Below are 23,921 nucleotides of genomic sequence, written 5' to 3'. Positions count from 1 at the left end.
AAGAGACAAGGTCTTTTCTTTGGGATGGGAGAGTCCAGAATTAGAGGGCATAGGTTTAGGATGAGAGGGGAAAGATTTAAACAGGACCTAAGGGGCAACATTTTCATACAGGGGATGGTGCGTGTATGGAATGAGCTGCCAGAGGAAGTGTTGGAGGCTGGTACAATTACAACATTTGAAAGGCATCTGGATGAGTATATGAATAAGAATAAAATCACACAACACCAGGTTATAGTCCAACAGGTTTAATTGGAAGCACACTAGCTTTCGGAGCGACGCTCCTTCATCAGGTGAAGGAGCGTCGCTCAAAAATTGCATGAATTTATGTAAAACTCTGTTATCTCACTTTTTAGATTGGAATCAATCTAAACATCAGATCATAGACAGAGAACACAGGGGGCTAACACCTTCAACATATTGTCTAGCTATCATCACTGTTAACAGCTAACCCGAGAATGCAACTTTTAAAAAAAGGATTTTGTGATTTACACATGAAAGAAGTGAAACTATCACTGTATTCTAACAGATGAAAGGCTTAACAGACAATCAATTCTTCAATGTATAATTACAGTTACATCACACTGCAAATTTTTGCTATAAATCTTTGTTACGATCGAGCCCTCCACAATCACCTGATGAAGGAGCGTCGCTCCGAAAGCTAGTGTGCTTCCAATTAAACCTGTTGGACTATAACCTGGTGTTGTGTGATTTTTAACTTTGTACACCCCAGTCCAACACCGGTCTGAGAGAGTGTGGTCCTCAGCTGAGGCAGGGCAGACTGAGAGAGGTTAGCTGCAAGCGTGGAGCGGACGATCTTGAAGGAGAATTGTTGCTGGTGTTTTTGAATCTGTAGTCTGTACTGTTTGTCCTGTTTGGGTCCGAACTCTGCTGGTTTAAAGTTGGTCCGGAGTCCGTGTGGGATGAGGTGGTTACGGAGACAGGCATTGAGGAAGCAAACGTGGCTGTGGTAGCGGGTTTGTTTCAGGACATGGTTGAAGAGTACAATAGGTGAGTGGGGGACCTGGGAGTTGCAGTGGGAGAGAGACTCCCTGAGATTCTTGTAGAGAGAGGAGGAAAACTTCTTCAAGGCAGGCATCCTTGCAAGAGGATTCGCAGTAGGGTTAAAATCAACGAGGTAAAAACAATGACTGCAGATGCTGGAAACCAGATTCTGGATCAGTGGTGCGACTGCAGATGCTGGAAACCAGATTCTGGATGACTGCAGATGCTGGAAACCAGATTCTGGATGACTCCAGATGCACTGCCTGAATTGCTGTGCTCTTCCAGCACCACTGATCCAGTGCTCCAAATAAACCTATTGGACTTTATCCTGGTTTTGTGAGATTTTTAGCTTTCGCCACGAGGTGAATCCCCAGTCTTTCCTGATTGACAATGTCCTTTGCATGTGATTTATGTGTTGTTCTTTAGATTTCTGGTGAAATGCATTTATTTTGGAGAATAATGAAAGCCTTTCCCATTGTCAAGGCACTGATCTATTTCAGCGTCTTGTTTAAACTGTATCCTTGCACACAGCCTCGATGTGAGCATGCGTACATTGGTGACGCTCCGGACAGTACCATAATGGAGAAGAAGGGGGATATGTGATTCAGACAAAAGTTAGACCTGTGCATAAGTTTCAGAAGAATTGATTCCCTATTTGTAAATATGATGTGGGTTTATTGTTTCAGAAGGCAACGCCATTCTGCGATTTCAAATGGGATCATTGTGATTTTAGCACATTGAGATGTTAAATGAGCCCCCGCCTTCTTCCCTCCCTGCCCGGTCGTTGGTGTGCTCCACAATGGCGGCGGCTCCGGTGAAGCTGCTGCTGACACCGTTGGGGCTGGGGTCGGCGTCGGGCTCTGGATCTGGATCTGGCACTGACAGCGGCTCTCGCAGTCTCCGCACTGCCAACGGCTGCTCGGTCAAGGTGAGTGCGGTCCTCACCTTCACTTGAAGGGAACCTCTGGCTCTGGTGCTCGGGCCTGCTCTCCCCACCCCCTTCCCTCTCTGTCTTCTGCAGAGCCCCAAGTGCCCAAAAACACCGGACACAACCCATCACCCCCTCAGGCTATTCTCGATCATCAGCAAAGCGATGGGATAGCGTCGCCTGCAGTACTTGACCAGAGGACTCTCCATTTGTAGGAATCACTGGGAGAAAGTGAGGACTGCAGATGCTGGAGGTCAGAGTCGAGAGTGTGTTGTTGGAAAAGACAATCACCTGATGAAGGAGCGTCGCTCCGAAAGCTAGTGCTTCCAATTAAACCTGTTGGACTATAACCTGGGGTTGTGTGATTTTTAACTTTGTTGAAAAACCACAGCAGGTCAAGCAGCATCAGAGGAGCAGGAGAATCGACGTTTTGGGTATAAGCTGTCCATCAGGAACCATTATGCTGGAAACGTCGATTCTCCTGCTCCTCGGATGCTGCCTGACCTGTTGTGCTTTTCCAGCACCACACTCTTTGACTCGTAGGAATCGCTCCGAGTGTGTATAGACGAAGGTGGTTGTGGTTGCAGGAGGCCAATTATTTCAGTTCAAGAACATCATCAGACAGGGTAGATGCAAGGGAAAAATATTCCCGAAGATAGGAACTCCAGGACTAGGAGCCATAGTTTATGGATAGGGGGTAAACATTTAAGGACTGGGATGAGAAATGCCTTCACCCCAGAGAGTGATGAGTCTGTGGAATTCACTACCACAGAAAATGGTTGAAAACATGTGTTTTCAGGAAGGAGGTGAACATGGCTCTTGAGACTATGGGGCTCAAGGCTTCGGGATTAGAATATTGAGTTTGATCATGTTGAATGCTGGTGCAGTCTTGAGGGTTTGAATGGTCAACTCCTCCTATGATTTGTTCCTCGGGGTAGGTATTTTCTCATCAACCTGTTCCAGAGAGAGAACCATTACCAGTGCAACTCGGGAACCTAGTTCCTCAGGGTAGATGATTTCAATCAACCCGCTCTGGTGGAATTTGAACCCAAACTTTCTGGCTTAGAGGTAGGAACACAGCTACTGTGCAACAAGAATGTTTTCAGTTCCTTTTGGGGTAATGTGCTGGTTCGAAACACCTTCAGCTGCTTTCTCAGTGATTTTCACTCAGCCATTAGGGACGGCATGGTGGCTCAGTGGTTAGCACTGCTGCCTTACAGCACCAGGTTTGATTCCAGCCTCAGGCTACTGTCTGTGTGGAGTTTGCACATTCTCCCTATGTCTGTGGGTTTCCTCCGGGTGCTCCGGTTTCCTCCCACAGTCTAAAGATGTACAGGTCAGGTGAATTGGCCATACTAAATTGCCCATAGTGTTAGGTGCATTAGTCAGAGGGAAATGGGACTGGGTGGGTTACTCTTCGGAGGGTTGATGTGGACTTGTTGGGCTGAAGGGCCTATTTCCACACTATGGGAAATCTAATCTAATCTAATCATGAGGTTATAAGTGTGAATGTTCCCTGATTATTGTCTTTGTTCGCTTGGGTTAATAAATTGTATGTGACATTTGGTGCGAGACAAGTGCAAGGCAAGGACCATTTCGAACAAGAGTGAATTTAACCATTATCTCTTGACATACCATTGCTGACCTAAGAGACTAGGGGTTTTGCAGTGAGTAACTTGCCTCTTGTCTCTTCAATTTTTCCAAGTAACGAGTAAATGACAATAGCTTTTTCCCCAGCTATTCACAATCTAGCTAAGTCCCTTGGCTGAGGGAACCAGATGCAACATTTCCAAGTTTGCTGATGACACAAACTGAGCAAGGTTGAGGGTTGCGAGGAGAATGCAAGTGACATTCAAGGTGATTTAGGTAAATTGAATGAGTCTGTGAACATATACAAGAGGTATGGGGAGAAGATGGGAATATGGCATTGAGATAGGATACAGGCAACAGTTTCAGATGACCTAAGTTTACATATGCTACGGTGTTTACATAAGCCTGATTAGTTACATAGTGGGATAGATAGAATAATAACAAACTGCTAATAATAGTTTATCCGCTGCTGGAACAGAGATAAGGGCAGATTGGACGTTGTTGTTGGGGAGGACAAACGTGGTATGGATGCATTTAAAGGTCATCTCCAGGTAAAATCTATTGTGAAGCATCTGCTTTAATCTTGGACCAAAAAAAAGGATGGAGTTAATGGCTGGGCAATGGAGTTTGTGGCAGAGATCAATGACAATGGCTGTACTCTTCCCAATATTTCAATTGCTGCTCATCCAGCATGTTGAACGTTCACACAATTTAGCAACAGTGGAGGGACAAAGAGAGGTAGAGCTGGCAGTATCAACATAAACGTGAAGACTGAAGTTAAGTTTTCATTTGATGTTGTCAAGGAAGAGTATGTAGGTCTGAAACAGATGAGGGCAAAGATGGAGCTTTGGAGATTCCCAATAATGAAATGGGATGGAAGTCATTGTGGCTGATTCTCTGCCGTTGAGTGGATATGCAAGAATGGAACAATACCAGTATCGCTGCAAAAAACTGAAAGAGGATGATGTTGTAAACTGTGCCAAAGGGGGTGAAAGGCTGAGGTCGACAAGGAAGAAAGTTTATCTTTGTTGCAGTTGCACAGGTGTTCTGGTCATCCAGTGACATAACCACTGTATCATGTTTACCTTATGCATGTGATAATGCAGTATCTCACTTGATTGGTTTGATTTTTACATGCCAAACTTACATATTTATGTTCTTTTTCCAAGCGCTGACATGATTTTCTATAAGCAGTCTCCCCAAAAATGCTTGCTTTCTACAGTATCTTAAAAAGAAAGGCTTAAAATATTATTTATTCCTAAGTCCAATAATTTATCCAGTTTCATGCAGAGCAAGGCTGAGATTCAGTTAATCTTATTGGTGGAATCATCCATCATAGACCAGGCATGTATTATCAGATAAATATATAGTAGTCAGGCTTTTTAAAAATGTTTTAGACAAGCTATATTAATGAAAAACCTAATATTTAAATGGGACAAAAGTGCCATTAGTAATTTTTATTCTGAAGATACAGAATTTAATTTTGCTAAATTATATTGTGTGTATTGCATTTTTAAAAAATCTGTATATAGTTGAGGTTTGCTGGGTTACTTTGTTTATAACATGTAATTTGCATCATGTCTTCATTGATTATTTTTCGTGTTTCTATAATCAGTGAAGTGAAATAAATAACTTCTTTAGAAGTAAAAATTATAGAAATTGTAACAATAATGTTGACTTAAGAGTATTATTTTTAAGGCAGTTTAAAGATAGTTGCGTTACTTGAAATGTAAAAACCTCTGAATGGCTTTGGGACTATCCAGTCTCAGGAGCAGGCTAGTTGAAACTTAATCTCTGTTGGAGCGGAAGAAGTAATATTATAATTTTCCCCTGCCTAACCCAGAAGTACTGATGTCAGTCAATTTCTTTTCACTCCGTATCTCACTTTGATTACAGGTGGAGATGAAGTGAAAATGTGATCAAGTTTGGTTATGGCGTCATAGAGTTGTACAGCACAGAAGCAGACCCTTCGGTCCAACCAGTCCGTGCCAAACATAATCCCAAACTAAACTAGTTCCACCTGCCTGCTCGTGGCCCTAATCCCTCCAAACCTTTCCTATTCATGTACTTATTTAATTGTCTTTTAAATGTTGTAACTGTGCCTGCATCCACAACTTTCTCAGGCGATTCATCCCACATCTGAACCAACCTCTGTGTAAAAATGATCTGCCCTGGATGTCTTGTTTAAATCTCTCGCTTCTCACCTTAAAAATGTGCCCCCTAGTTTTGAAGCCTCCATCGTAGGGAAAAGACACCTACCTTTAACTTTATCTATATCTCTCATGATTTTATAAATGTTTATCAGGTCACCTTTCAATCTCTTATGCTCCAGTGAAGAAAAATCCCAGCCTATCCAGCCTTTCTCTATAACTCAAGCCTGCCATGTCCGACAACATCCTGGCATGTTTGGTTGCATAGCCTTTCAACATTCGTTGTCAAACTCTTGAATAAATAATCTCCACTTGGGTCACTGTACTGGAGGACAACCAGTGTTGATGAAATCATACTCCAGCAAAGAGCGCTTGGGAGAATAAGACTGTTAGTTTGACCTTTTGACTATGTTGACCTTGTCAACAAAGTTGCTTTCTTTCTTGAGCAGTTCAATGTGAACTTATATTTTTGAATAAAAATTGAATGGGAATCCTGAAGGTGAATTCCCTGCAGCTGTGTCCTTCCCCTAAAACTAACAATCCAGCATGTGGGAATTATTTTTGTTTGGTTTACTTCTGTGGCATATCACATAGTGCATTTACCTATTAATTTTTAGGTTCTAGAATGTGGAGTTTGTGAAGATGTATTCTCCCTGCAGGGAGACAAAGTGCCTCGCTTGCTCCTTTGTGGTCACACTGTCTGTCATGATTGTCTCACCCGGCTTCCACTACAGGGAAGAGCGATACGTTGTCCATTTGACCGGCAGGTGACTGAATTAGGTTAGTCCAGAAATTTATGTTTCTAATTATTTTTGAATGTTTTTAAATATCATATCACATGCGCCAGTTTGAGATTTTAGATTTACTAATTAAAGATTGTCATGTTTATTGGCTTGCATCAGTTTCGCAAATTCAGTTTGAACCATTATCAGAGCATCTAGCTCTGCTATGTCTAATTGCCACATGCTCCTAATATTGTGACATTGTGCAATGGTTAGTCAGGCTCCAACTAAAACATTGCAGAACAGTAATTGGGCAGGCAAAACCACAGAAGAACAGTGGGACTGACATTGTATGATGGAAAGGAAGGAATACACTTTCTGTTAACTGAGACGTCCTGAGAAGTTGTACTCCCGTCTTGGCGATAAAGCTTGGTGCTTTGTCTGTGAAAGCTAGTTAGCTATTGACTTTTAATCATACTACATTATTTGAAGAGGAACAAAGGAATTCTGGCCAATGTTTACTGCCAACCAATATCATTATGACAGATAAACTGGTCATTATTACATTACTGTTTGTGGAGGTTGCTGTATGTAAATTAGCTGCAGCATTTCCTACATTACAACTGTGACTATACAGTAATTCAAAAGTATTTTGTTGACTATAAAATGTTTGGGGGAGGGCCTTAAAGTTTACAGGCACCCTATAAATGTCTCATTATTTTAAATGTTGCACTGGAAAACTGCAAGTTTACGATACAGGATCTAATCTAATCTAATCTAATCTAATCTAATCTAAACATCTGAAGTAAGTTGTATGGGATAAGAAGCTGCCAGCAGCTTTGAATGAGTCTTTTTGGCAGGTTGGGACCATTTTTTATAGTCATGATGAACTTGCCGTTATTAATGCTTGCACTGCTTTTCTTTCTCTCAGCATTTTCAAGATCAAATTTACCTCAATGTTTCCTTTTTTTACACAGACTATAACTGCAGTGTTTCCACCCCAGCCCAAAACACTTTGAATGAATTGAGGGATGCTTGATTCTACACTTTTGTTCTTTCTTGTGAAATATGTAGATGGAGAGAAGTTCAAAAATTGTCAGTACTCCTTGGGTTGACTAGCATAGCAATTTAAAAAGAGGAGATACTGAAGATTTGACAATGACTGACTGAATATTAATTCATTTGACAGGTGATTCAGGTGTCTGGGGCTTAAAGAAAAATTTTGCTTTGCTGGAGCTCCTTGAACGTTTGCAGAATGGCACTGCCAATCATCATGGAGCATCCGAAGAGGTTCTTGAAATATCAGGAGAGGTATGTATTGAAGAATAAAAATAAACTATTGCAGATACTGAAAATCTGAAGCAGAAAACCAAAATTGCTGAATGAGCTCAACAGGACAGAGTATCAAGGAGAGAAAGAAAACTGACCTTTCAGGTTTAGTGACTTTTCACCAGTTGTACTGCTGATTTTTGGAACTGTTAGGAGTCAGTGCTGGTATGATTTTTATATTATTTATATAAGCTTTCAGTTCTCACTTGCATTACTTTGGGGATGGGTGGGAAATTTTGTTCCCTAGGTAAACTTGTGATGTTTTTCCTAAGTAGAACAGAGATTCACAAGAAATGGATGTTGTATGTTTTCCAAAAACAGCAGAACACGATGTTAGTAATTTATTCACAATACATCCATTACGTATTGTGCAAAGTGTTCTAAAGTCTGTTGTTAGGTACCAAAGCAAATACTGTGAATGCTGAAAAAGTTCAGGTTTGGCAACATTTCTGGAAGGAGAAGTAGGTTCTTTCATTAGAATTGTTCCTTTCGCTTCATGCTGCCAGCCTGAACATTTCCAGTATTTTATGTTTTTGTGCTGATTTATAAATGATATAATGAAGATTTTGGAGCTCTTTAGTCTAGATAATGATCAAATTATAGTAATTTTATATTATCAGCCAGTATAGTATAGAGCAACTAATGTATAGTACTTGCAGCTTAATAAACTGGTAAGAATTGGGTAGAAAGCATTTTAATGTTTCTTGATAGTACATAAACTAACAATCTGCTTTTCGTTATGAATATTTCTGTAGCGCATTATCCGCTGTGATGAAGATGAAAGCCACATTGCATCTATGTATTGTACCGTCTGTGCAACTCATCTTTGTGCAGACTGCTCCCAGCTAACACACTCCACACGGACCTTAGCCAAACATCGTCGAGTACCTCTAGCTGACAAGCCACACGAGAAAACCATGTGCTCACAACACCAAGTGCATGTGATCGAGTTTGTTTGTTTAGAGGAAGGTTGTCAATCCAGTCCCCTAATGTGCTGCGTATGCAAGGAATATGCAAAGCATCAAGGTCACAAGGTACCTATTGTATTGGCTAAGATGTTAAGTATGCAACTGACAAAATTGATTGTGTATAGTCTTATCAGAGAATTTGAAAGAGAACAGATACATTAGTATTTTGAATTTGATGTATTTTGTTGCAGGATTTAAAGCATTGGATATGAGCATGTAAGTTGAGAACAGAATGCACCAAGTCATGGGCCCATCTGTTGTTTATATTCAACTTTAATTCACGATCTTAAGAAAGATGACACTTCAAATAGAAAGATACAAGTACAGAGACACTACCTTTCAAAAAGGGAGGTTTTGTGAAAATCTGTTTCCTTTCTTCCTATAAATAGTTGACTGTGGTATTTGCTTTTGGTAAAGAGAAGTTCTTTTTTCTGCAGGGCTGATACATCCCCAGCTGATGACTATTCCTGTATTAAACTCCCTTCACATGTTTTCTTTTCGCTAGTTCAATTAATGTTATAAATTCTACTTTACACTGATGTGTTTAATCTTACCTATCCCCTTTTTTTTGTTTGCTTTCAGTATTTTTGTAAAATCCTAAAGGTGGGGAAGCAGAAGTGTGCAATTAGGTGGCTAGGGTAAAGTGGACTCTTCCAAGATTGTAAAAATTGATGATTTTCATTAATATTTTTCTCCTTTTCTTTGCCTCTGAACAACTTGATGTTTAGTTGGTGCCTATATGCTCAATGAGCCTACACCTTCAGTTAAAGAATTTCATACTTCCCACTGTCCAATTTGCCCTGTTTCATTGTTTTGTTACTCTTTAAATTCATGGATCAGACTCATCCAATTTCAGTTTAGCTGCATTCCTTACAATCATACACACAGACATAACAAACTGGCACAGAGTAAAAACAGGCAAGGAATTAAACTTGTGGTTGAAAGATTGTTGTGGGAAGAATGGGTTTTGGTTCATGCAGCACTGGCAATAATACTGGGGTAGAAGGGAGCTGAACTAGTGACACATAATTCACTTAAACTGTCCTGGGAAGTGTCCTGATGAATTGGATAGTTAGGACTGCAGATATGCTCTAAACTAATTACAGGGGTTCAGGAGGCGGATACATGAGCTTATAAAGTAAGAGGATATAACTGCATTGCATAGCAACTGTTTTGATGATAATACCTAGAGTGGGACAGGAAGAGACATTTTTATAAGTAGCAACTAGAGTCAAAGGGGAAAGAAAGTGGCAAAAAATGGAACAGTATTGGTTCTTTACTTGGATATATGTAGTATTTGGAACAAAATAATGAATTAAGAGCACAAATATATTTTAATGGTATGATTTTATAACTATTATGTAAACATGAATACAAGGAGAGCAAACTGGCAATTAAATATTCGGGTGCAAAAACAGAAATTGTGGAAAACTCAGCAAGTCTGGCAACACCAGTGGAGAAAAAGCAGAGTTAACATTTTTGTGACCCTTCTTCAGAACACATTTTTGTGACTTTTTAAAAAGACGGCCAGGAAGAGAATGGTGGTTAGTACAGGATGTAATAAGTATGATAGCAAGTAATGATCCTGGATCAGATGATATAGAATCCATATGGGTGAAGTTAAGAAATAACAACAATGGAAGAACACATTGGTGGGAGTAGTCTACAGGCCCCCATAACTGTTCCTTTCCTACAGAAAAGTTAGTATCAGCATATAATGAAGGCATGTATAAAGGCAGTACATTAACCATGGTGACTTCACTCATCATGTAGATTAGGAAAATCAAATTCGCAAAAGGCTGTGAGGAAGAATTCATAGATTATATCTGAGACCATTTTTTGGAACAATATGTTATCGATCCAATCAGGGTTTGGGTTGTTTTGGATCTGTTAATGTGTAACAAGACAAACTTAATAACTGATGTAAGTAAAATATCCCCTTAGAAACAGTGACCATAACATGGTAAAATTTAGCATTCAGTTCGAGAGAGAGGAATTTAGGTTGGAAGCGACTGTGCTAAGCTTAAAATAAGGGTAATTACAAGGGAACGGACAGCTAGCTGGCGTGGCCTGGGAAAGTGATTTAGCAACAAAGATGTTTGAGAGACATGGCAAAGAAGTGTTCGAGTGAGAAAGAAGGGTTGATCTGCTTGATTATATTATGCATTTCCACATGCTTTGCAATTACATCCTTTAAAATGGACTCTTAACATTTTCTCAATGACAGGTGTTAAGTTAATTGGTCTGTAGTTTTGTTCTTCTTTTTAAATGAGGAGACCACATTGGCAGTTTTCTGATCATCTGTGATTTTTACAGAATGTAAGGATTCCTGAAAAATTACTGCCAGTGCATCTACACCTCATAGCTACTTCCTTCATTATCCTAACTTATACCCAATCAGGTCCAAGCAATTTGTCTGTCTTCAGTGGCATTACTGTGGTGTTGGGAGTAATATATTAGCATGGACAGAAGAAGAACAAATAGAAGACAGATTTGAGCTAAAAGAGACATTTTAAGGATGTCAACCTTTGACTAGTGGATACAGGCATGAAAACTGACCCGTTGGTCTAACTCGTCCATGTCAATCAGATATCCGAAAGAAATCTAGTCCCATTTGCCATCATTTAGCCTATATCCCTATAAACAATTCCTTTTCATATACCAATCTAGATGCCATTTTAAATATGGTAATTGTACCAGCCTTCACCACTTCCTCTGGCAACTTATTCTATACACACACTACCCTCTACATGAAAAAGTTGCCCCTTAAGTCCCTTTTAAATCTTTCCCCTCTAAACCTAAACCGATGCCGTCTAGTTTTAGATTCACCCACTCGGGGGGAAAAGACCTATAAGGTCACCCTTTAGTCTCTGACGCTCCAGAGAAAATAGCCCCAGCCTATTCAGCCTCTCTCTTAATCTCAAATCCTCCAACCCTGGCAACATCCTTGTAAATCCTTTCTGAACCATTTCAAGTTTCACAGCAGGGAGATCAGAATTGCACGCAGTATTCCAAAAGTGACCTAATTAATATCCTATTCAGCGGCAACATAACCACCCAACCCCTATACTCAATGTACTGAGCAATAAAGGCAGACATCCCAAATGCCTTCTTCTATGTCCTGTCTATCCCAGACTCCACTTTCAAGGAATCCGCAGTAGACAGAATAGTGCACTCCAAGATATCTTTGTTTGGCAACATTCCCAGAACTTTACCATCAAGTGTATAAGTCCTGGGTTGATTTGCCTTTCCAAAATGCAGCACTTCACATTTATCTAAATTAAACTCCATCTGCCACTCCTCAGCCCATTGAGCTGTCTGATCAAGATCCCCTTGTAGTCTGAGGTAACCCGTTTCTCTGTTTACTGCAGCACCAATTATGGTGTCATGTACAAACTTACTAACTATACTTCCTACCTTAACATCCAAATCATTTATTTAAATGAACCAATCCTTGTGGCACCCCGCTGGTCACAGGCCTTCAGTCTGAAAACCAATCTGCCACCACCAAATTCTGTGTTCTACCTTTGAGCCAGTTCCCTATCCAAATAACTAGTTCTCCCTGAATTCCATGTGATCTAACTTTACTAACCAGTCTACTGTGAGGAACCTGATTGAGCACCTTAATGACGGTGTGGCAGCAGCTCGCACTGTCTCTTCTAACCTAGGGCTGTTTAATTTCATTTTTCTAAAGCACAGGAGTAACAGGAACAGGAAACCCAGTGTTTGTAGGTACTGTTACAATCTGCAAACACTGCTACAGTCCAGGAACTGGCTGAAAACGAACCTCAATGGAGAGCTGTTGAAGGAGTTACAAATCTTGGCTTGCTGCAGAGACCAGGCCGCCAGTCCTCAGCATCGCCTGATGCTGGTGGCCAAGTGTTGACACATTGGAAGCGGGTTGCAAGGAGGTGGAAGTGCAGAAAACGAGCAGGCGTTCATGCTAGGCTAAAAACAAACTCTACCCGGCCAGCTCTCCTGTCCATTCTGTTCTTCAATGTCTGCTCCCTGAACAACAAGGTCGACTGCATCTGACTGTGACAGGCTTCTTGGTGTGATTGCTGGGTCCTGGTTTTCACCGAAACATGGCTTAGCGACAGAGTTCCAGACACTGCCATCCAGCTAGACGGGCTTGCCTTGTTTCGCGCCTACAGAAATGCAGCTCTGCATGGTAAGGCTCGGGGTGGGGGATCTGTGCATCTACATGAACACAAAACGATGCAAGGACTCTGTGCTAGTCCCTAGAGAGGGGGGAGGGGAAACATGTGGATCTTTTTTATACCAACACACCCAACTCTCACAGAGCAGCGCCCCACCTCCACCTCAGTTCCTCAGACCACATCTCTGTTATGCTACTTCCAGCATACAGATTGCTCATCAGATGTGTCAAACCAGTTCTGAAGCAGGTTAAAACCTTGCCGGCAAGAGCCATTTCTGCTCTTCAAGACTGTTTTGAGCACACTGACTGGCATGTGTTTAAGGAGGTGGCAACCAATGGCGATTCCATCAACTTAGAGGAATACACGGCGTCAGTGTTTTGTGACATTAGCAAGTGCATTGACGACGTCACTGTGTCGAAGACCATCACTTCTTGTCCCAACCAGAAGCCATGGATGACCGCAAAGGTTTGTGCACTGCTGAGGATCCGTGATTCTGCCTTCAGAGCAGCTGACAAGACTGCCCTAGCAACAGCAAGGGCCAATGTGTCCCCGGCTGTCAAAGAGGCAAAGGTTCATCCGCACAGAGAAATGCAGCCTTTTTCAGGACAGCAGTGATATGCGGAGCATGTGGAAGGGTATTCGGGCCATCACCAGGCCACAGAACAGCATCGTCCGCTTGTGCTAGTGATGCTTCCATCCCAGATGAGTTGAACAACTTCAAGCAAGGTTTGAGGCAGAAAATGATGTGGCAGGGAGGAAGATCACCCCTCCTCCCAATGACCAGGTGTGGTTTCTTACTATGGCTGATGTGAGGAAAACTCTATGCAGAGTCAACCCATGCAAGGCTACTGGACGAGATAACATCGCTGGCAGAGTCTGTCATGCTGACGGATGTTCTCGTGGACATTTTTAACATCTCCCTGAATTGCGCCATAGTTCCAATGTGCTTCAAGGCTATTATCATTGTCCCCGTGCCGAAGAAGTCTTCAGTGTCTTGCCTCAACGACTACCACCCCGTTGCATTCAAACCCATCATCATGAAGTGTTTGCAGAGGCTCGTGATGAGGCATATTAAGACTCTGCTGCCCCCATCACTGGAGACCCTGCAGCTCGCGTATTGTCCCAACCACTCAACAGATGATGCCATTTCCACCACCGTCCATCTGGCCCTCACCCATCTGGAAATGAAAGACACCGACGTCAGATTACTGTTCATAGACTTCAGTTCTGTATTTAACTCCATCAACACCTGATTGGAAAGCTGAGTCTGCTGGGCTTGAATATCTCCCTCTGTAACTGGATCCTGGATTTCTTGACTGGGAGACCTCAGTCAGTCCATATTGGGAACAGCATCTCCAACACCATCACACTGAGCACAGGGGGCCCTGAGGGCTGTGTGCTCAGTCCATTGCTGTTCACCCTGCTGACACAAGACTGTGCAGCGATGCACTGCTCAAATCATATTATTAAGTTCGCTGATGACACGATGGTAGTTGGTCTCATTAGCAGAAATAATGAGTCAGCATACAGAGAGGAGGTGCAGCGTCTAATGGACTGGTGCAGAGCCAACAACCTGCCTCTGAATGTGGGCAAAATGAAGATGATTGCTGACTTCAGGAGGGCACGGAGCTGTCACACTCTGCTGGACATCGGCTCCCCCGTGAAGATCGTGAAGAGCACCAAATGTCTTGGAGTCCAGCTGCCGGAGAATCTCACCTGGTCCCTCAACACCAGCTTCATGGACAAGAAGGCCCAGCAGCCTCTCTACTTTCTGTGTAGGTTGCGGAAAGCCCATTTCTCATCCCCCATCTCCCATCCTCACCATATTTTACAGAGGGTTCATTGAAAGTACCCTGAGCAGCTGCATCACTGCCTGGTTTGGGAATTGCATCGTCTCAGACCGTAAGACCCTATAATGGATAGAAGATCATCGGGGTATCTTTTTCTTCCATTACAGACATTTGCACCACACGCTGCATCCGTAAGGCTAACAGCGTTATGGATGACCCCACACATCCTTCATTTAAACTCCTCCCTCCTGCCATCTGGTAGAAGATACCAGAGCATTCAGTCTCTCACGGCCAGACTGTGCAATAGTTTCTTTCCTCAGGCCATCAGGCTACTTAATACTATATGATTACACTCTTCCATTTGCAATTATTGGATGATTGTTTGAATTGCTGCTAAAACACTGTTTTATTAATGATCATTCATTGTTATAGTGTAATTTGTCCACCAGTATGATTACTGTCTTGTCTTGTCAGGAATTACTGTGCTGTCTTGCATGTTTTGCACTCTTCTATGCATTTTATGCTGCCCTGTGTATGACTGTATTCTAGTGTTGTCTGTGTGTTCATATAGCACCTTGGTTTTGGAGGTATCCTGACTCGTTTTTATTGTACCAGCTGTATGTGGTAGAAATGACAAATAAAGCTACTCTATTCTGAAATCCATATAGATCACGTCTACCATTTTGCCCTTACCAATCCTCTTTGTTACTTCCTCAAAAAAATTCAATCATGTCAGTGAGACCAGATTTCCCACGCACAAAGCCATGTTGACTATCGCTAATCAGTCCTTGTCTTTCCAAATATGTATAAATTCTGTCCCTCAGGATTCTTTGCCGGAGAATCAGTGTTAGGATCAGACGTATTTACAGTATTAATGACATGGATGAGGGAAGTGAATGTGCTACTGTCAAATTTGTGGATGTCACAAAAGTACACAAGTAGTGAGGATGCCACAGTCTACAGAGGGATACAGATAGATTAAGTGAGTGGTCAAAAACTCGGTGTAATATCAAATGGAAAAGTTAAGACCATAAAAAATATGAGTGGAAGTAATACCATTCGGCCATCATGTCCACTCCGACATTCAGTCATGGCTGATGGGCATTTGAACGCCACTTACCCGCATTCTTCCCCATATCCCTTAATTTGTCGCAAGATTAAGAATTTATCAAACGCTGCCTTGAAGACATTTAAAGTCATGGTCTCCACTGCGCTCTGTGTCAAATGAATTCCACAGGCCCACCACTCTCTGGCTGAAGAAATTTCGTCTCATTTCCGTTCTAAATTGATCCCCTCTAATTCTAAGGCTGTGCCCACAAGTCTTAGTACCCCCCTGACGGAAACACTTTCCCAGTGTCCAACCTTTCTAAACCATGCATTATCTTGTAAGTTTCTATTAGATCTCCCCTCAACCTTCTAAACTCTAACGAATACAATCCCAGGATCCTCAGCTGTTCATCGTATATTAGGCCTACCATTCCAGGGATCATCCGTGTGAATCTCCGCTGGACACTGTCCAGTGCCAGTATGTCCTTCCTGAGGTGTGGGGCTCCAAACTGGACACAGTATTCTAAATAGGGCCTAACCAAAGCTTTATAATGTCTCAGTAGCACATCATTGCTTTTACATTCCGACACTCTTGAAATAAATGACAACATTACATTTGCTTTCTTAACCACGGACTCAACCTGCAAGTCAACCTTTAGAAAATCATGTATGAGCACTCCCAGATAGAATCATAGAGATGTACAGCATGGAAACAGACCCTTAGGTCCAACTCGTCCAGGCCGAACAGATATCCCAACCCAATCTAGTCCCACCTGCCAGCACCCGGCCCATATCCCTCCAAACCCTTCCTATTCATATACCCATCCAAATGCCTTTAAATGTTGCAATTGCACTAGCCTCCACCACATCCTCTGGCAGCTCATTCCATACACATACCACCCTCTGTGAAAACGTTGCCACTTAGGTCTCTTTTATATCTTTCCCTTCTAACCCTAAACCCTCTAGTTCTGGACCCCACCACCCCAGGGAAAATACCTTGTCTATTTATCCTATCCATGCCCCTCATGATTTTGTAAACCTCTATAAGGTCACCCGTCAGCCTCCGACGCTCCAGGGAAAACAGCCCCAGCCTGCTCAGCCTCTCCTTATAGCTCAGATCCTCCAACCCTGGCAACATCCTTGTAAATCTTTTCTGAATCCTTTCAAGTTTCACAACATCTTTCCAATAGGAAGGAGACCAGAATTGCACGCAATATTCCAACAGTGGCCTAACCAGTGTCCTGTACGGCTGCAACATTACTTCCCAACTCCTGTACTCAATACTCTGACCAAAATAGGAAAGCATACCAAACACCTTTTTCACTATCCTATCTACCTGCGACTTCACTTTCAAGGAGCTATGAACCTGCACTCCAAGGTCTCTTTGTTCAGCAACACTCCCTAGGACCTTACCATTAAGTGTACAAGTTCTGCTAAGATTTGCTTTCCCAAAATGCAGCACCTCACATTTATCTGAATTAAACTCCATCTGTCACTTCTCAGCCCATTGGCCTATCTGGTCCAGATCCTGTTGTAATCTGAGGTAACCTTCGCTGTCGACTATACCTCCAATTTTGGTGTCATCTGCAAACTTACTAATTGTATCTCTTATGCTCGCATCCAAATCATTTATGTAAATGACAAAAAGTAGAGGGCCCAGCACCGATCCTTGTGGCACTCCACTGGTCACAGGCCTCCAGTCTGAAAAACAACCCTCCACCACCACTCTCTGTCTTCTACCTTTGAGCCAGTTCTGTATCCAACTGGTTAGTTCTCCCTGTATTCCATGAGATCTAACCTTGCTAACTAGTCTCCCATGGGGAACCTTGTCGAATGCATTACTGAAGTCTATATAGATTATATCTACTGCTCTGCCCTCATCAATCTTCTTTGTTACTTCTTCAAAAAACTTGATCAAGTTTGTGAGACATGATTTATCAAAGTTTGTGCGAAGATTTGTAGCTCGGGTGCACGTTGCTGTGGTTCTGTTCGCCGAGCTGGAAGTTTTTGTTGCAAACGTTTCGTCCCCTGGCTAGGCGACATCATCAGTGCTTGGGAGCCTCCTGCGAAGCGCTTCTTTGATGTTTCCTCCGGTGTTTATAGTGGTCTGTCCCTGCCATGATTTCCCACACACAAAGCCTCCCTTTGTACTTTGGCTTTATGAATTTTCTCACCATTTATAAAATAATCCATGTCTGTGCTCTTTTTTTCCAAAGTGCATGATCTCGTTTTGCTCACATTGAATTTCATCAGCCATTTCTTGGACCACTCTCCTAAACTGCCTAAATCTTTTTGCAGTCTCCCCATCTCCTCAGAACTATCTGCCTGTCCACCTAACTTCGTATCATCGGCGAACCTTGCTAGAATGCCCCTAGTCTCTTCATCCAGATCATTAATATATAAAGTGAACACCTGCTGCCCCAACACTGAACCCTGTGGGACACCACTTTTCACCAGCTGCCATTCTGAAAAAGAACCTTTTATCCCAACTCTTGGCTGTCTGACAGACAGCCAATCCTCAATCCATGCCAGTAGCTCACCTCGAACACCTCACCTTATTCAACAGCCTCCCGTGAGGCACCTTATCAAAGGCCTTTTGGAAGTCTAGATTGATGACATCCACTAGGTTTCCCTGATCTAACCTACTTGTTACCTCTTCAAAGAATTCTAACAGATTTATCAGGCATGATCTCCCCTTACAAAATCCATTCTGACTTGTTCTAATTTGACCCAGCTCTTCCAAGAATTTAGAAATTTCATCCTTAACAATGAATTATAGAATTTTATCTACAACTGAGTTTAGGCTAATCGGCCTATAATTTTCCATCTTTTGTCTTGATCCTTTCTTGAACAAGGGGGTTACAACAGCGATTTTCCAATAATCTGGGACTTTCCCTGACTCCAGTGACTTTTGAAATATTACAACCAGCGCCCCCGCTATTTCTTCAGCCACCTCCCTCAGAACTCTGGGAGGTAGCCCATTGGGGCCAGGAGATTTATCAATTTTTAGACCTTTTAGCTTATCAGGTACTTTCTCCTTTGTAATGGCCACCATACTCAAGTCTGCCCCTTGACTCTCCTTAATTGGTTGGAATTTACTCCTGTCTTCCACTGTGAAGACTGACACAAAGTACTTATTAAGTTCTTCAGCTATTTCCTTATCCCCCATCACTAGCCTTTCTGTATCAATTTAGAGTGGTTCAATCTCTACTTTTGCCTCTCATTTGTTTCTTATGTACTGAAAGAAACTTTTACTATCATTTCTAATATTGCTGGCTAGCTTACCTTCATATTTGATCCTCTGCTTCCTTATTTCTCTCTTTGTTATCCTTTATTTGCTTTTGTAGTCTTCCCAATCTTCTGATTTCCCAGTGCTCTTGGCCACTTTATAGGCTGTCTTGTTTCTTGTGATACATTTCCTGAGTTCCTTCGTTAGCCGTGGTTGTCTAATTCCCCCCAGGGTAATCTTTCTTTACTTGGGGATGTACCTCTGTACTGCAACCTCAGTTACACCCAGAAACTCCTGCTGTTTGTGGCTGTACTGTCTTCCCCAGAAGGCTCTGCTTCCAGTTAATTTTAGTCTGTACCTCTCTCATGCCGCTGAAATTACCTTTTATTTAACTATAACACCATTACATCCGATTTTGCCTTCTCTCTTTCAGACTGCAGACTGAATACTACCATATTATTATCGCTGCCTCCTAAGTGGTCCCGGACTTTAAGATCTTTCATAAAGGCTTGTTACAAAACACTAAGTCGAGAATAGCCTGCTCCCTTGTGGGCTCCATCACCAGCTGTTCCAAAAAGCCATCCTGTAAGCATTCCATAAATTCCCTTTCTTTGGATCCACCAACAACCTAATTCATCCAGTCCATTTACATGTTGAAGTCCCCCATGATCACCGTGACCTTAGCTTTCTGACATGCCCTATCTAGTTCCTGGTACATCTTGCGCCCCTGGTCCTGACCACTGCTGGGATGTCTGTACATAACTCCCATTATGTTTGTTTTTTGCCTTTGTGCTTCCTCAGCTCCACCCACACAGATGCCACATCATCTGACTCTGTCATTTAATGCCATAGATTTAATTTCATTCTTAACTAATAGGACAAGCCCGCCCCTCTGCCCACCTCCTTTTTGTTAAGTTGTAAATCCTTGGATGTTTAACTGCCAGTCCTGAGGTCCCTGCAACCACATTTCTGTGATGCCTACCACATCATAATCATTTACGATGATTTGTGCTGTTAATTCATCTACTATGTTACGAATGATTCAAGCATTCAGGTGAAGCACCTTAATGCTAATTTTCTTATCCTCATGATTTCCATCAACTCTACCTAAGTTATCTTTCCTTTTTGCTTCATTCCTAGCCTGCCTTGAACTTAAACCCTGCACACATGCTAACCTGCTGCTTATCTTTCTACTTGACTCCATTCTCCCTGTCGCTTTTCCTTTTCCTCCACCCCCTCCTCCACCCACCCCCCCCTCCCACCGACTCACAAGTTTAAACTTCTAGTGACCACCCTATTTATTCTTTTTGCCAGAATGCTGGTTCCAGATCAGTTCAGTGGAGACCGTCCCATCGGTACTCATCCCCCCAGTTCCAAAACTGATGCCAATGTCCCATGAAATGGAATCCCTCTTTCCCACACCAATCTCTTAGTCACATGTTTACTTCCTTAATTTTCTTATCCCTATGCCAACTGGCATGTGGCTCGGGCAGTAATCCAGAGATTATGACCCTCAAGGACCTGTTCTTCAATTTCCTTCCTAGTGCTTGATACTCCCCAAACAGGTCCTCCTTCCTAGCCTTGTCTGTTTTTTGTGCCATAATGGACCACAACAACTGGATCCTCCCCCTCCTGCTCCAATATCCTTTCAAGTTATTCAGAGATGTCCTGCACCCTGGCACCAGGCAGGCAACACACCATGCAGGACTCCCGATCCGACTCACAAAGAATACTATCTATTCACTCTAATTATAGAATCCCCTATAAGAACTACTTGTCTTTTTGCTCCCCCCTCTTGAATGGCCTTCAGCACCATGGTGCCTTCTGCACCATGGTGCCTTCTGCTCCATGGCTCCACAGCTGGCTCATCCCGTCCATAGCCCTTTTCCTCATCCATATAGGGAGCAAAAATCTCATACCTGTTGGACAAGTCAAGGGCTGAGGCTCCTCCACTTGGTACTCAAGATCCCCCTACCTGCCTCACTTACAGTCTGTTGTTCATAACCACTGACTGAATTTGAATTACTTAATCTGCCAGGTGGATGTTGGATGTTGTGTACTATGGCAGGCAGAATAGATGCGCTAAATGTTTTTTTTAATGGTGAATAACTGATGAAAGCCGCAGTACAGAGAGATTTGGGGGTCACTGTACTTGTCTCACAGCTATCATTCAATTTCTGTGGGCATAGGGAAGGCAAATGGCCTGTTGGATTTTACCTTGAAGGAAATTGTGCACAAAATAGGAAAATCTTGATAACACGATACAATGCACTACTCAGATCACATCTAGAATACTGTGAACAGTTTTGGTTCCCTTATCTAAAGAAAAATGTACAGGTATTAGAGGCAGTCCAGTGTAGACTCTCTAGGTTAGGAGAATGCCTTTATTTCCTTGTGAGAAGTTGAGTAGTTTGAACTTGTACTCAAAGCATGTGAGTCAATCTTATTGAAACACACAAGACTCTTAGAGGCCTTGTCAGGGTCAATGAAGAAATGTTATTTTCTCTTGTGGGAGCATCTAGGACCAGAGGGCATTCTGTCAGACCACTGGATTGCCCATTTAAGAGAGACATGAGAAGGAATTTCTTCTCTAGGAGATTAGTGAATCTGTGAAATATTTTATTGTAGAGGGCTATTAAAGCTTGGTCGTTATGGATAATCGAATCAGTTTGGCAGATTTTTAATCAGTCAGGAACTAGGGTTATTGGGATAAAGTAAAAAAGTGGTGGTGAGCATCTGATCACCCATGATGTTATTGAATGGCAGAGCAGGTTTGATGAGTTAAATATCCCACTCCAACTCTTGTGCCTTATGGTTCTGAATCTGCCCAACGCAGTGGCTAACCCAAAAACTTTGCAAGTGCAGAAAGATACTTGTAGATCTTGTTTTGATTAATTTTATTTTAATTTAAACTTTTTTTTTTCAACCCCACAATTCTGTACAGAATTGTGGACTTGCTTTTTGGAAATCACTTGGGACTCAATTACCATTTCTTCCATAATTTCACATGCAAAGCAAGGTTTTATTCTCTTCTAAACCATAAAATCACACCCAAACAGCTGTAACCAACCTGAAACTTGTGATGTACAAGCAATTTTGATTGTTCCATAAATGACTTCAGCAGTTCACAACCAACTACGCTAGTTAAGTTTGCTGATTTCAGTTCTACATCGCATCCATACCCCGTAGTATGACCGTACTTTTGCTGTCATCAGTTGTCAAGGTGAAAGCTTTTGGAGGAATATACTTGTGATGACACATGCCCATAAAGTTTAAAAACCAAACAAAGCTGAACTGCATTGGCAGGAATGATACATTAGCACAATGTGTTTTATTAAATACTCCGTCAAGTTATAGATTTGAACAATGTATGATGCATTAGTAGAATAACTTTATTTCTGCTATCTTGACATCCTTGAAATGGGGGCTCATATACATCTGTTAACAATTGGTTCTATATGTTATGGCACAAGGAAAAATAGTTTCTTATTTGACTAAAAAATTATAGTTGATTGAAAGGGACTTCATGAACTGCTTAAGAACTGGAATGCAAAAAAGAAAGTTTTTCTAATATAGTTCTTCAGCAAAAGTTGTGTTAGGTCTCAGAATTGTTCTGGTGCAGAAGGAACCCATTTATCCTATCATGTCTGTGCTGCCTCTCAGCATGTTGGCTGGATTTCAATATCCTGCCTTTTCCCTGTAACCCTACACGTTGTTTATATTTAAATAATCATCCAGTGAACTCTTGAATACTTCATTTCAACCTGCCCTTAGGCAGTTGTTACAGTTCTCTCAATGTGAAAAAGTTTATTCTCCCATGCATTTGCTTCTTTTGCAAAACATTTTAACAGACATGCCAATAAACTGTAACAGTGTTAATGTAATCTACATTTTAAATATTATTGTTTTTATTATTACAGAACATACTCTTGGAAACGGAAGCAAATCAAATCCGTGCATCTATTTTAGATATGGCACACTGTATCCGTACTTTTACGGAGGAAATCTCTGACTACTCTAGAAAACTTGGTGGTATTATTCAGAAGATTGAAGGAGGAGAGCAAATAATTGAAAGTAGAATTGGAATGGCTCACCCAGATCATGTAAGACTAACATATCTTCCCTTGGAACACTTTGTAGCCTTGATCCTGAAGGATTGCTCATTATAATGTTGATTTGCTTTAATCAAGCTCACCAGTTTTTAAAAAAATATTTTCCAGTTTGCTTCATTGAAGCACTATATTTCATTGTTTAGTTCAGTTAGTTATTTTTGAGAACTTTGAATGTACTCTTCAGAAATGAGATAACAAGAATCCAGAGAAAGTATATTCCTGTCAGGGTGAAAGGGAAGGCTGGTAGGTATAGGGAATGCTGGATGACTAAAGAAATTGAGGGTTTGGTTAAGAAAAAGAAGGAAGCATATATCCGGTATAGATAGGATAGATCGAGTGAATCCTTAGAAGACTATAAAAAAAGTAGGAGTGTACTTAAGAGGGAAATCAGGAGGGCAAAATGGGGACATGAGATAGCATTGACAAATACAATTAAGGAGAATCCAAAGGGTCTTTACAAATATATTAAGGACAAAAGGGTAACTCGGGAGAGAATAGGGCCCCTCAAAGATCAGCAAGGCGGCCTTTGTGTGGAGCCACATCAGGTGTACCCAAGAACTCTGTGGCAAGCTAGAGAAGTGATTGCTGGGCCTCTTGCTGAGATATTTGTATCATCAATAGTCACAGGTGAGGTGCCGGAAGACTGGAGGTTAGCAAAGGTGGTGCCACTGTTTAAGAAGGGCGGTAAAGACAAGCCAGGGAACTATAGACTGGTGAGCCTGACCTCGGTGGTGGGCAAGTTGTTGGAGGGAATCCTGAGGGACAGGATGTACGTGTATTTGGAAAGGCAAGGACTGATTCGGGATAGTCAGCATGGCTTTGTGCATGGGAAATCATGTCTCACAAACTTGATTGAGTTTTTTGAAGAAGTAACAAAGAAGATTGATGAGGGCA

At 41.9% G+C, this 23,921-nt stretch overlaps 1 protein-coding gene across 2 annotated transcripts in view; it reads left to right on the top strand.

Moving 5' to 3' along the window:
• Positions 1-1,770: 1,770 nt before the first annotated feature.
• Positions 1,771-23,921, top strand: part of trim23 (tripartite motif containing 23) — a 39,558-nt gene continuing 17,407 nt past the window's right edge. For both annotated transcript variants that reach the window (XM_043689624.1, XM_043689615.1), the window contains exons 1-5: positions 1,771-1,930; positions 6,288-6,450; positions 7,582-7,703; positions 8,477-8,755; positions 22,836-23,018. In XM_043689624.1, the coding sequence (XP_043545559.1) occupies positions 1,802-1,930; positions 6,288-6,450; positions 7,582-7,703; positions 8,477-8,755; positions 22,836-23,018 (876 nt within the window). In that variant the 5' untranslated portion in view covers positions 1,771-1,801. The remainder of the gene's footprint in view (positions 1,931-6,287; positions 6,451-7,581; positions 7,704-8,476; positions 8,756-22,835; positions 23,019-23,921) is intronic.

This window comes from Chiloscyllium plagiosum, chromosome 1 (assembly GCF_004010195.1).
Source record: "Chiloscyllium plagiosum isolate BGI_BamShark_2017 chromosome 1, ASM401019v2, whole genome shotgun sequence".
Classification (NCBI taxonomy): domain Eukaryota; kingdom Metazoa; phylum Chordata; class Chondrichthyes; order Orectolobiformes; family Hemiscylliidae; genus Chiloscyllium; species Chiloscyllium plagiosum.
This window is presented reverse-complemented; position numbering and strand designations above follow the sequence as displayed.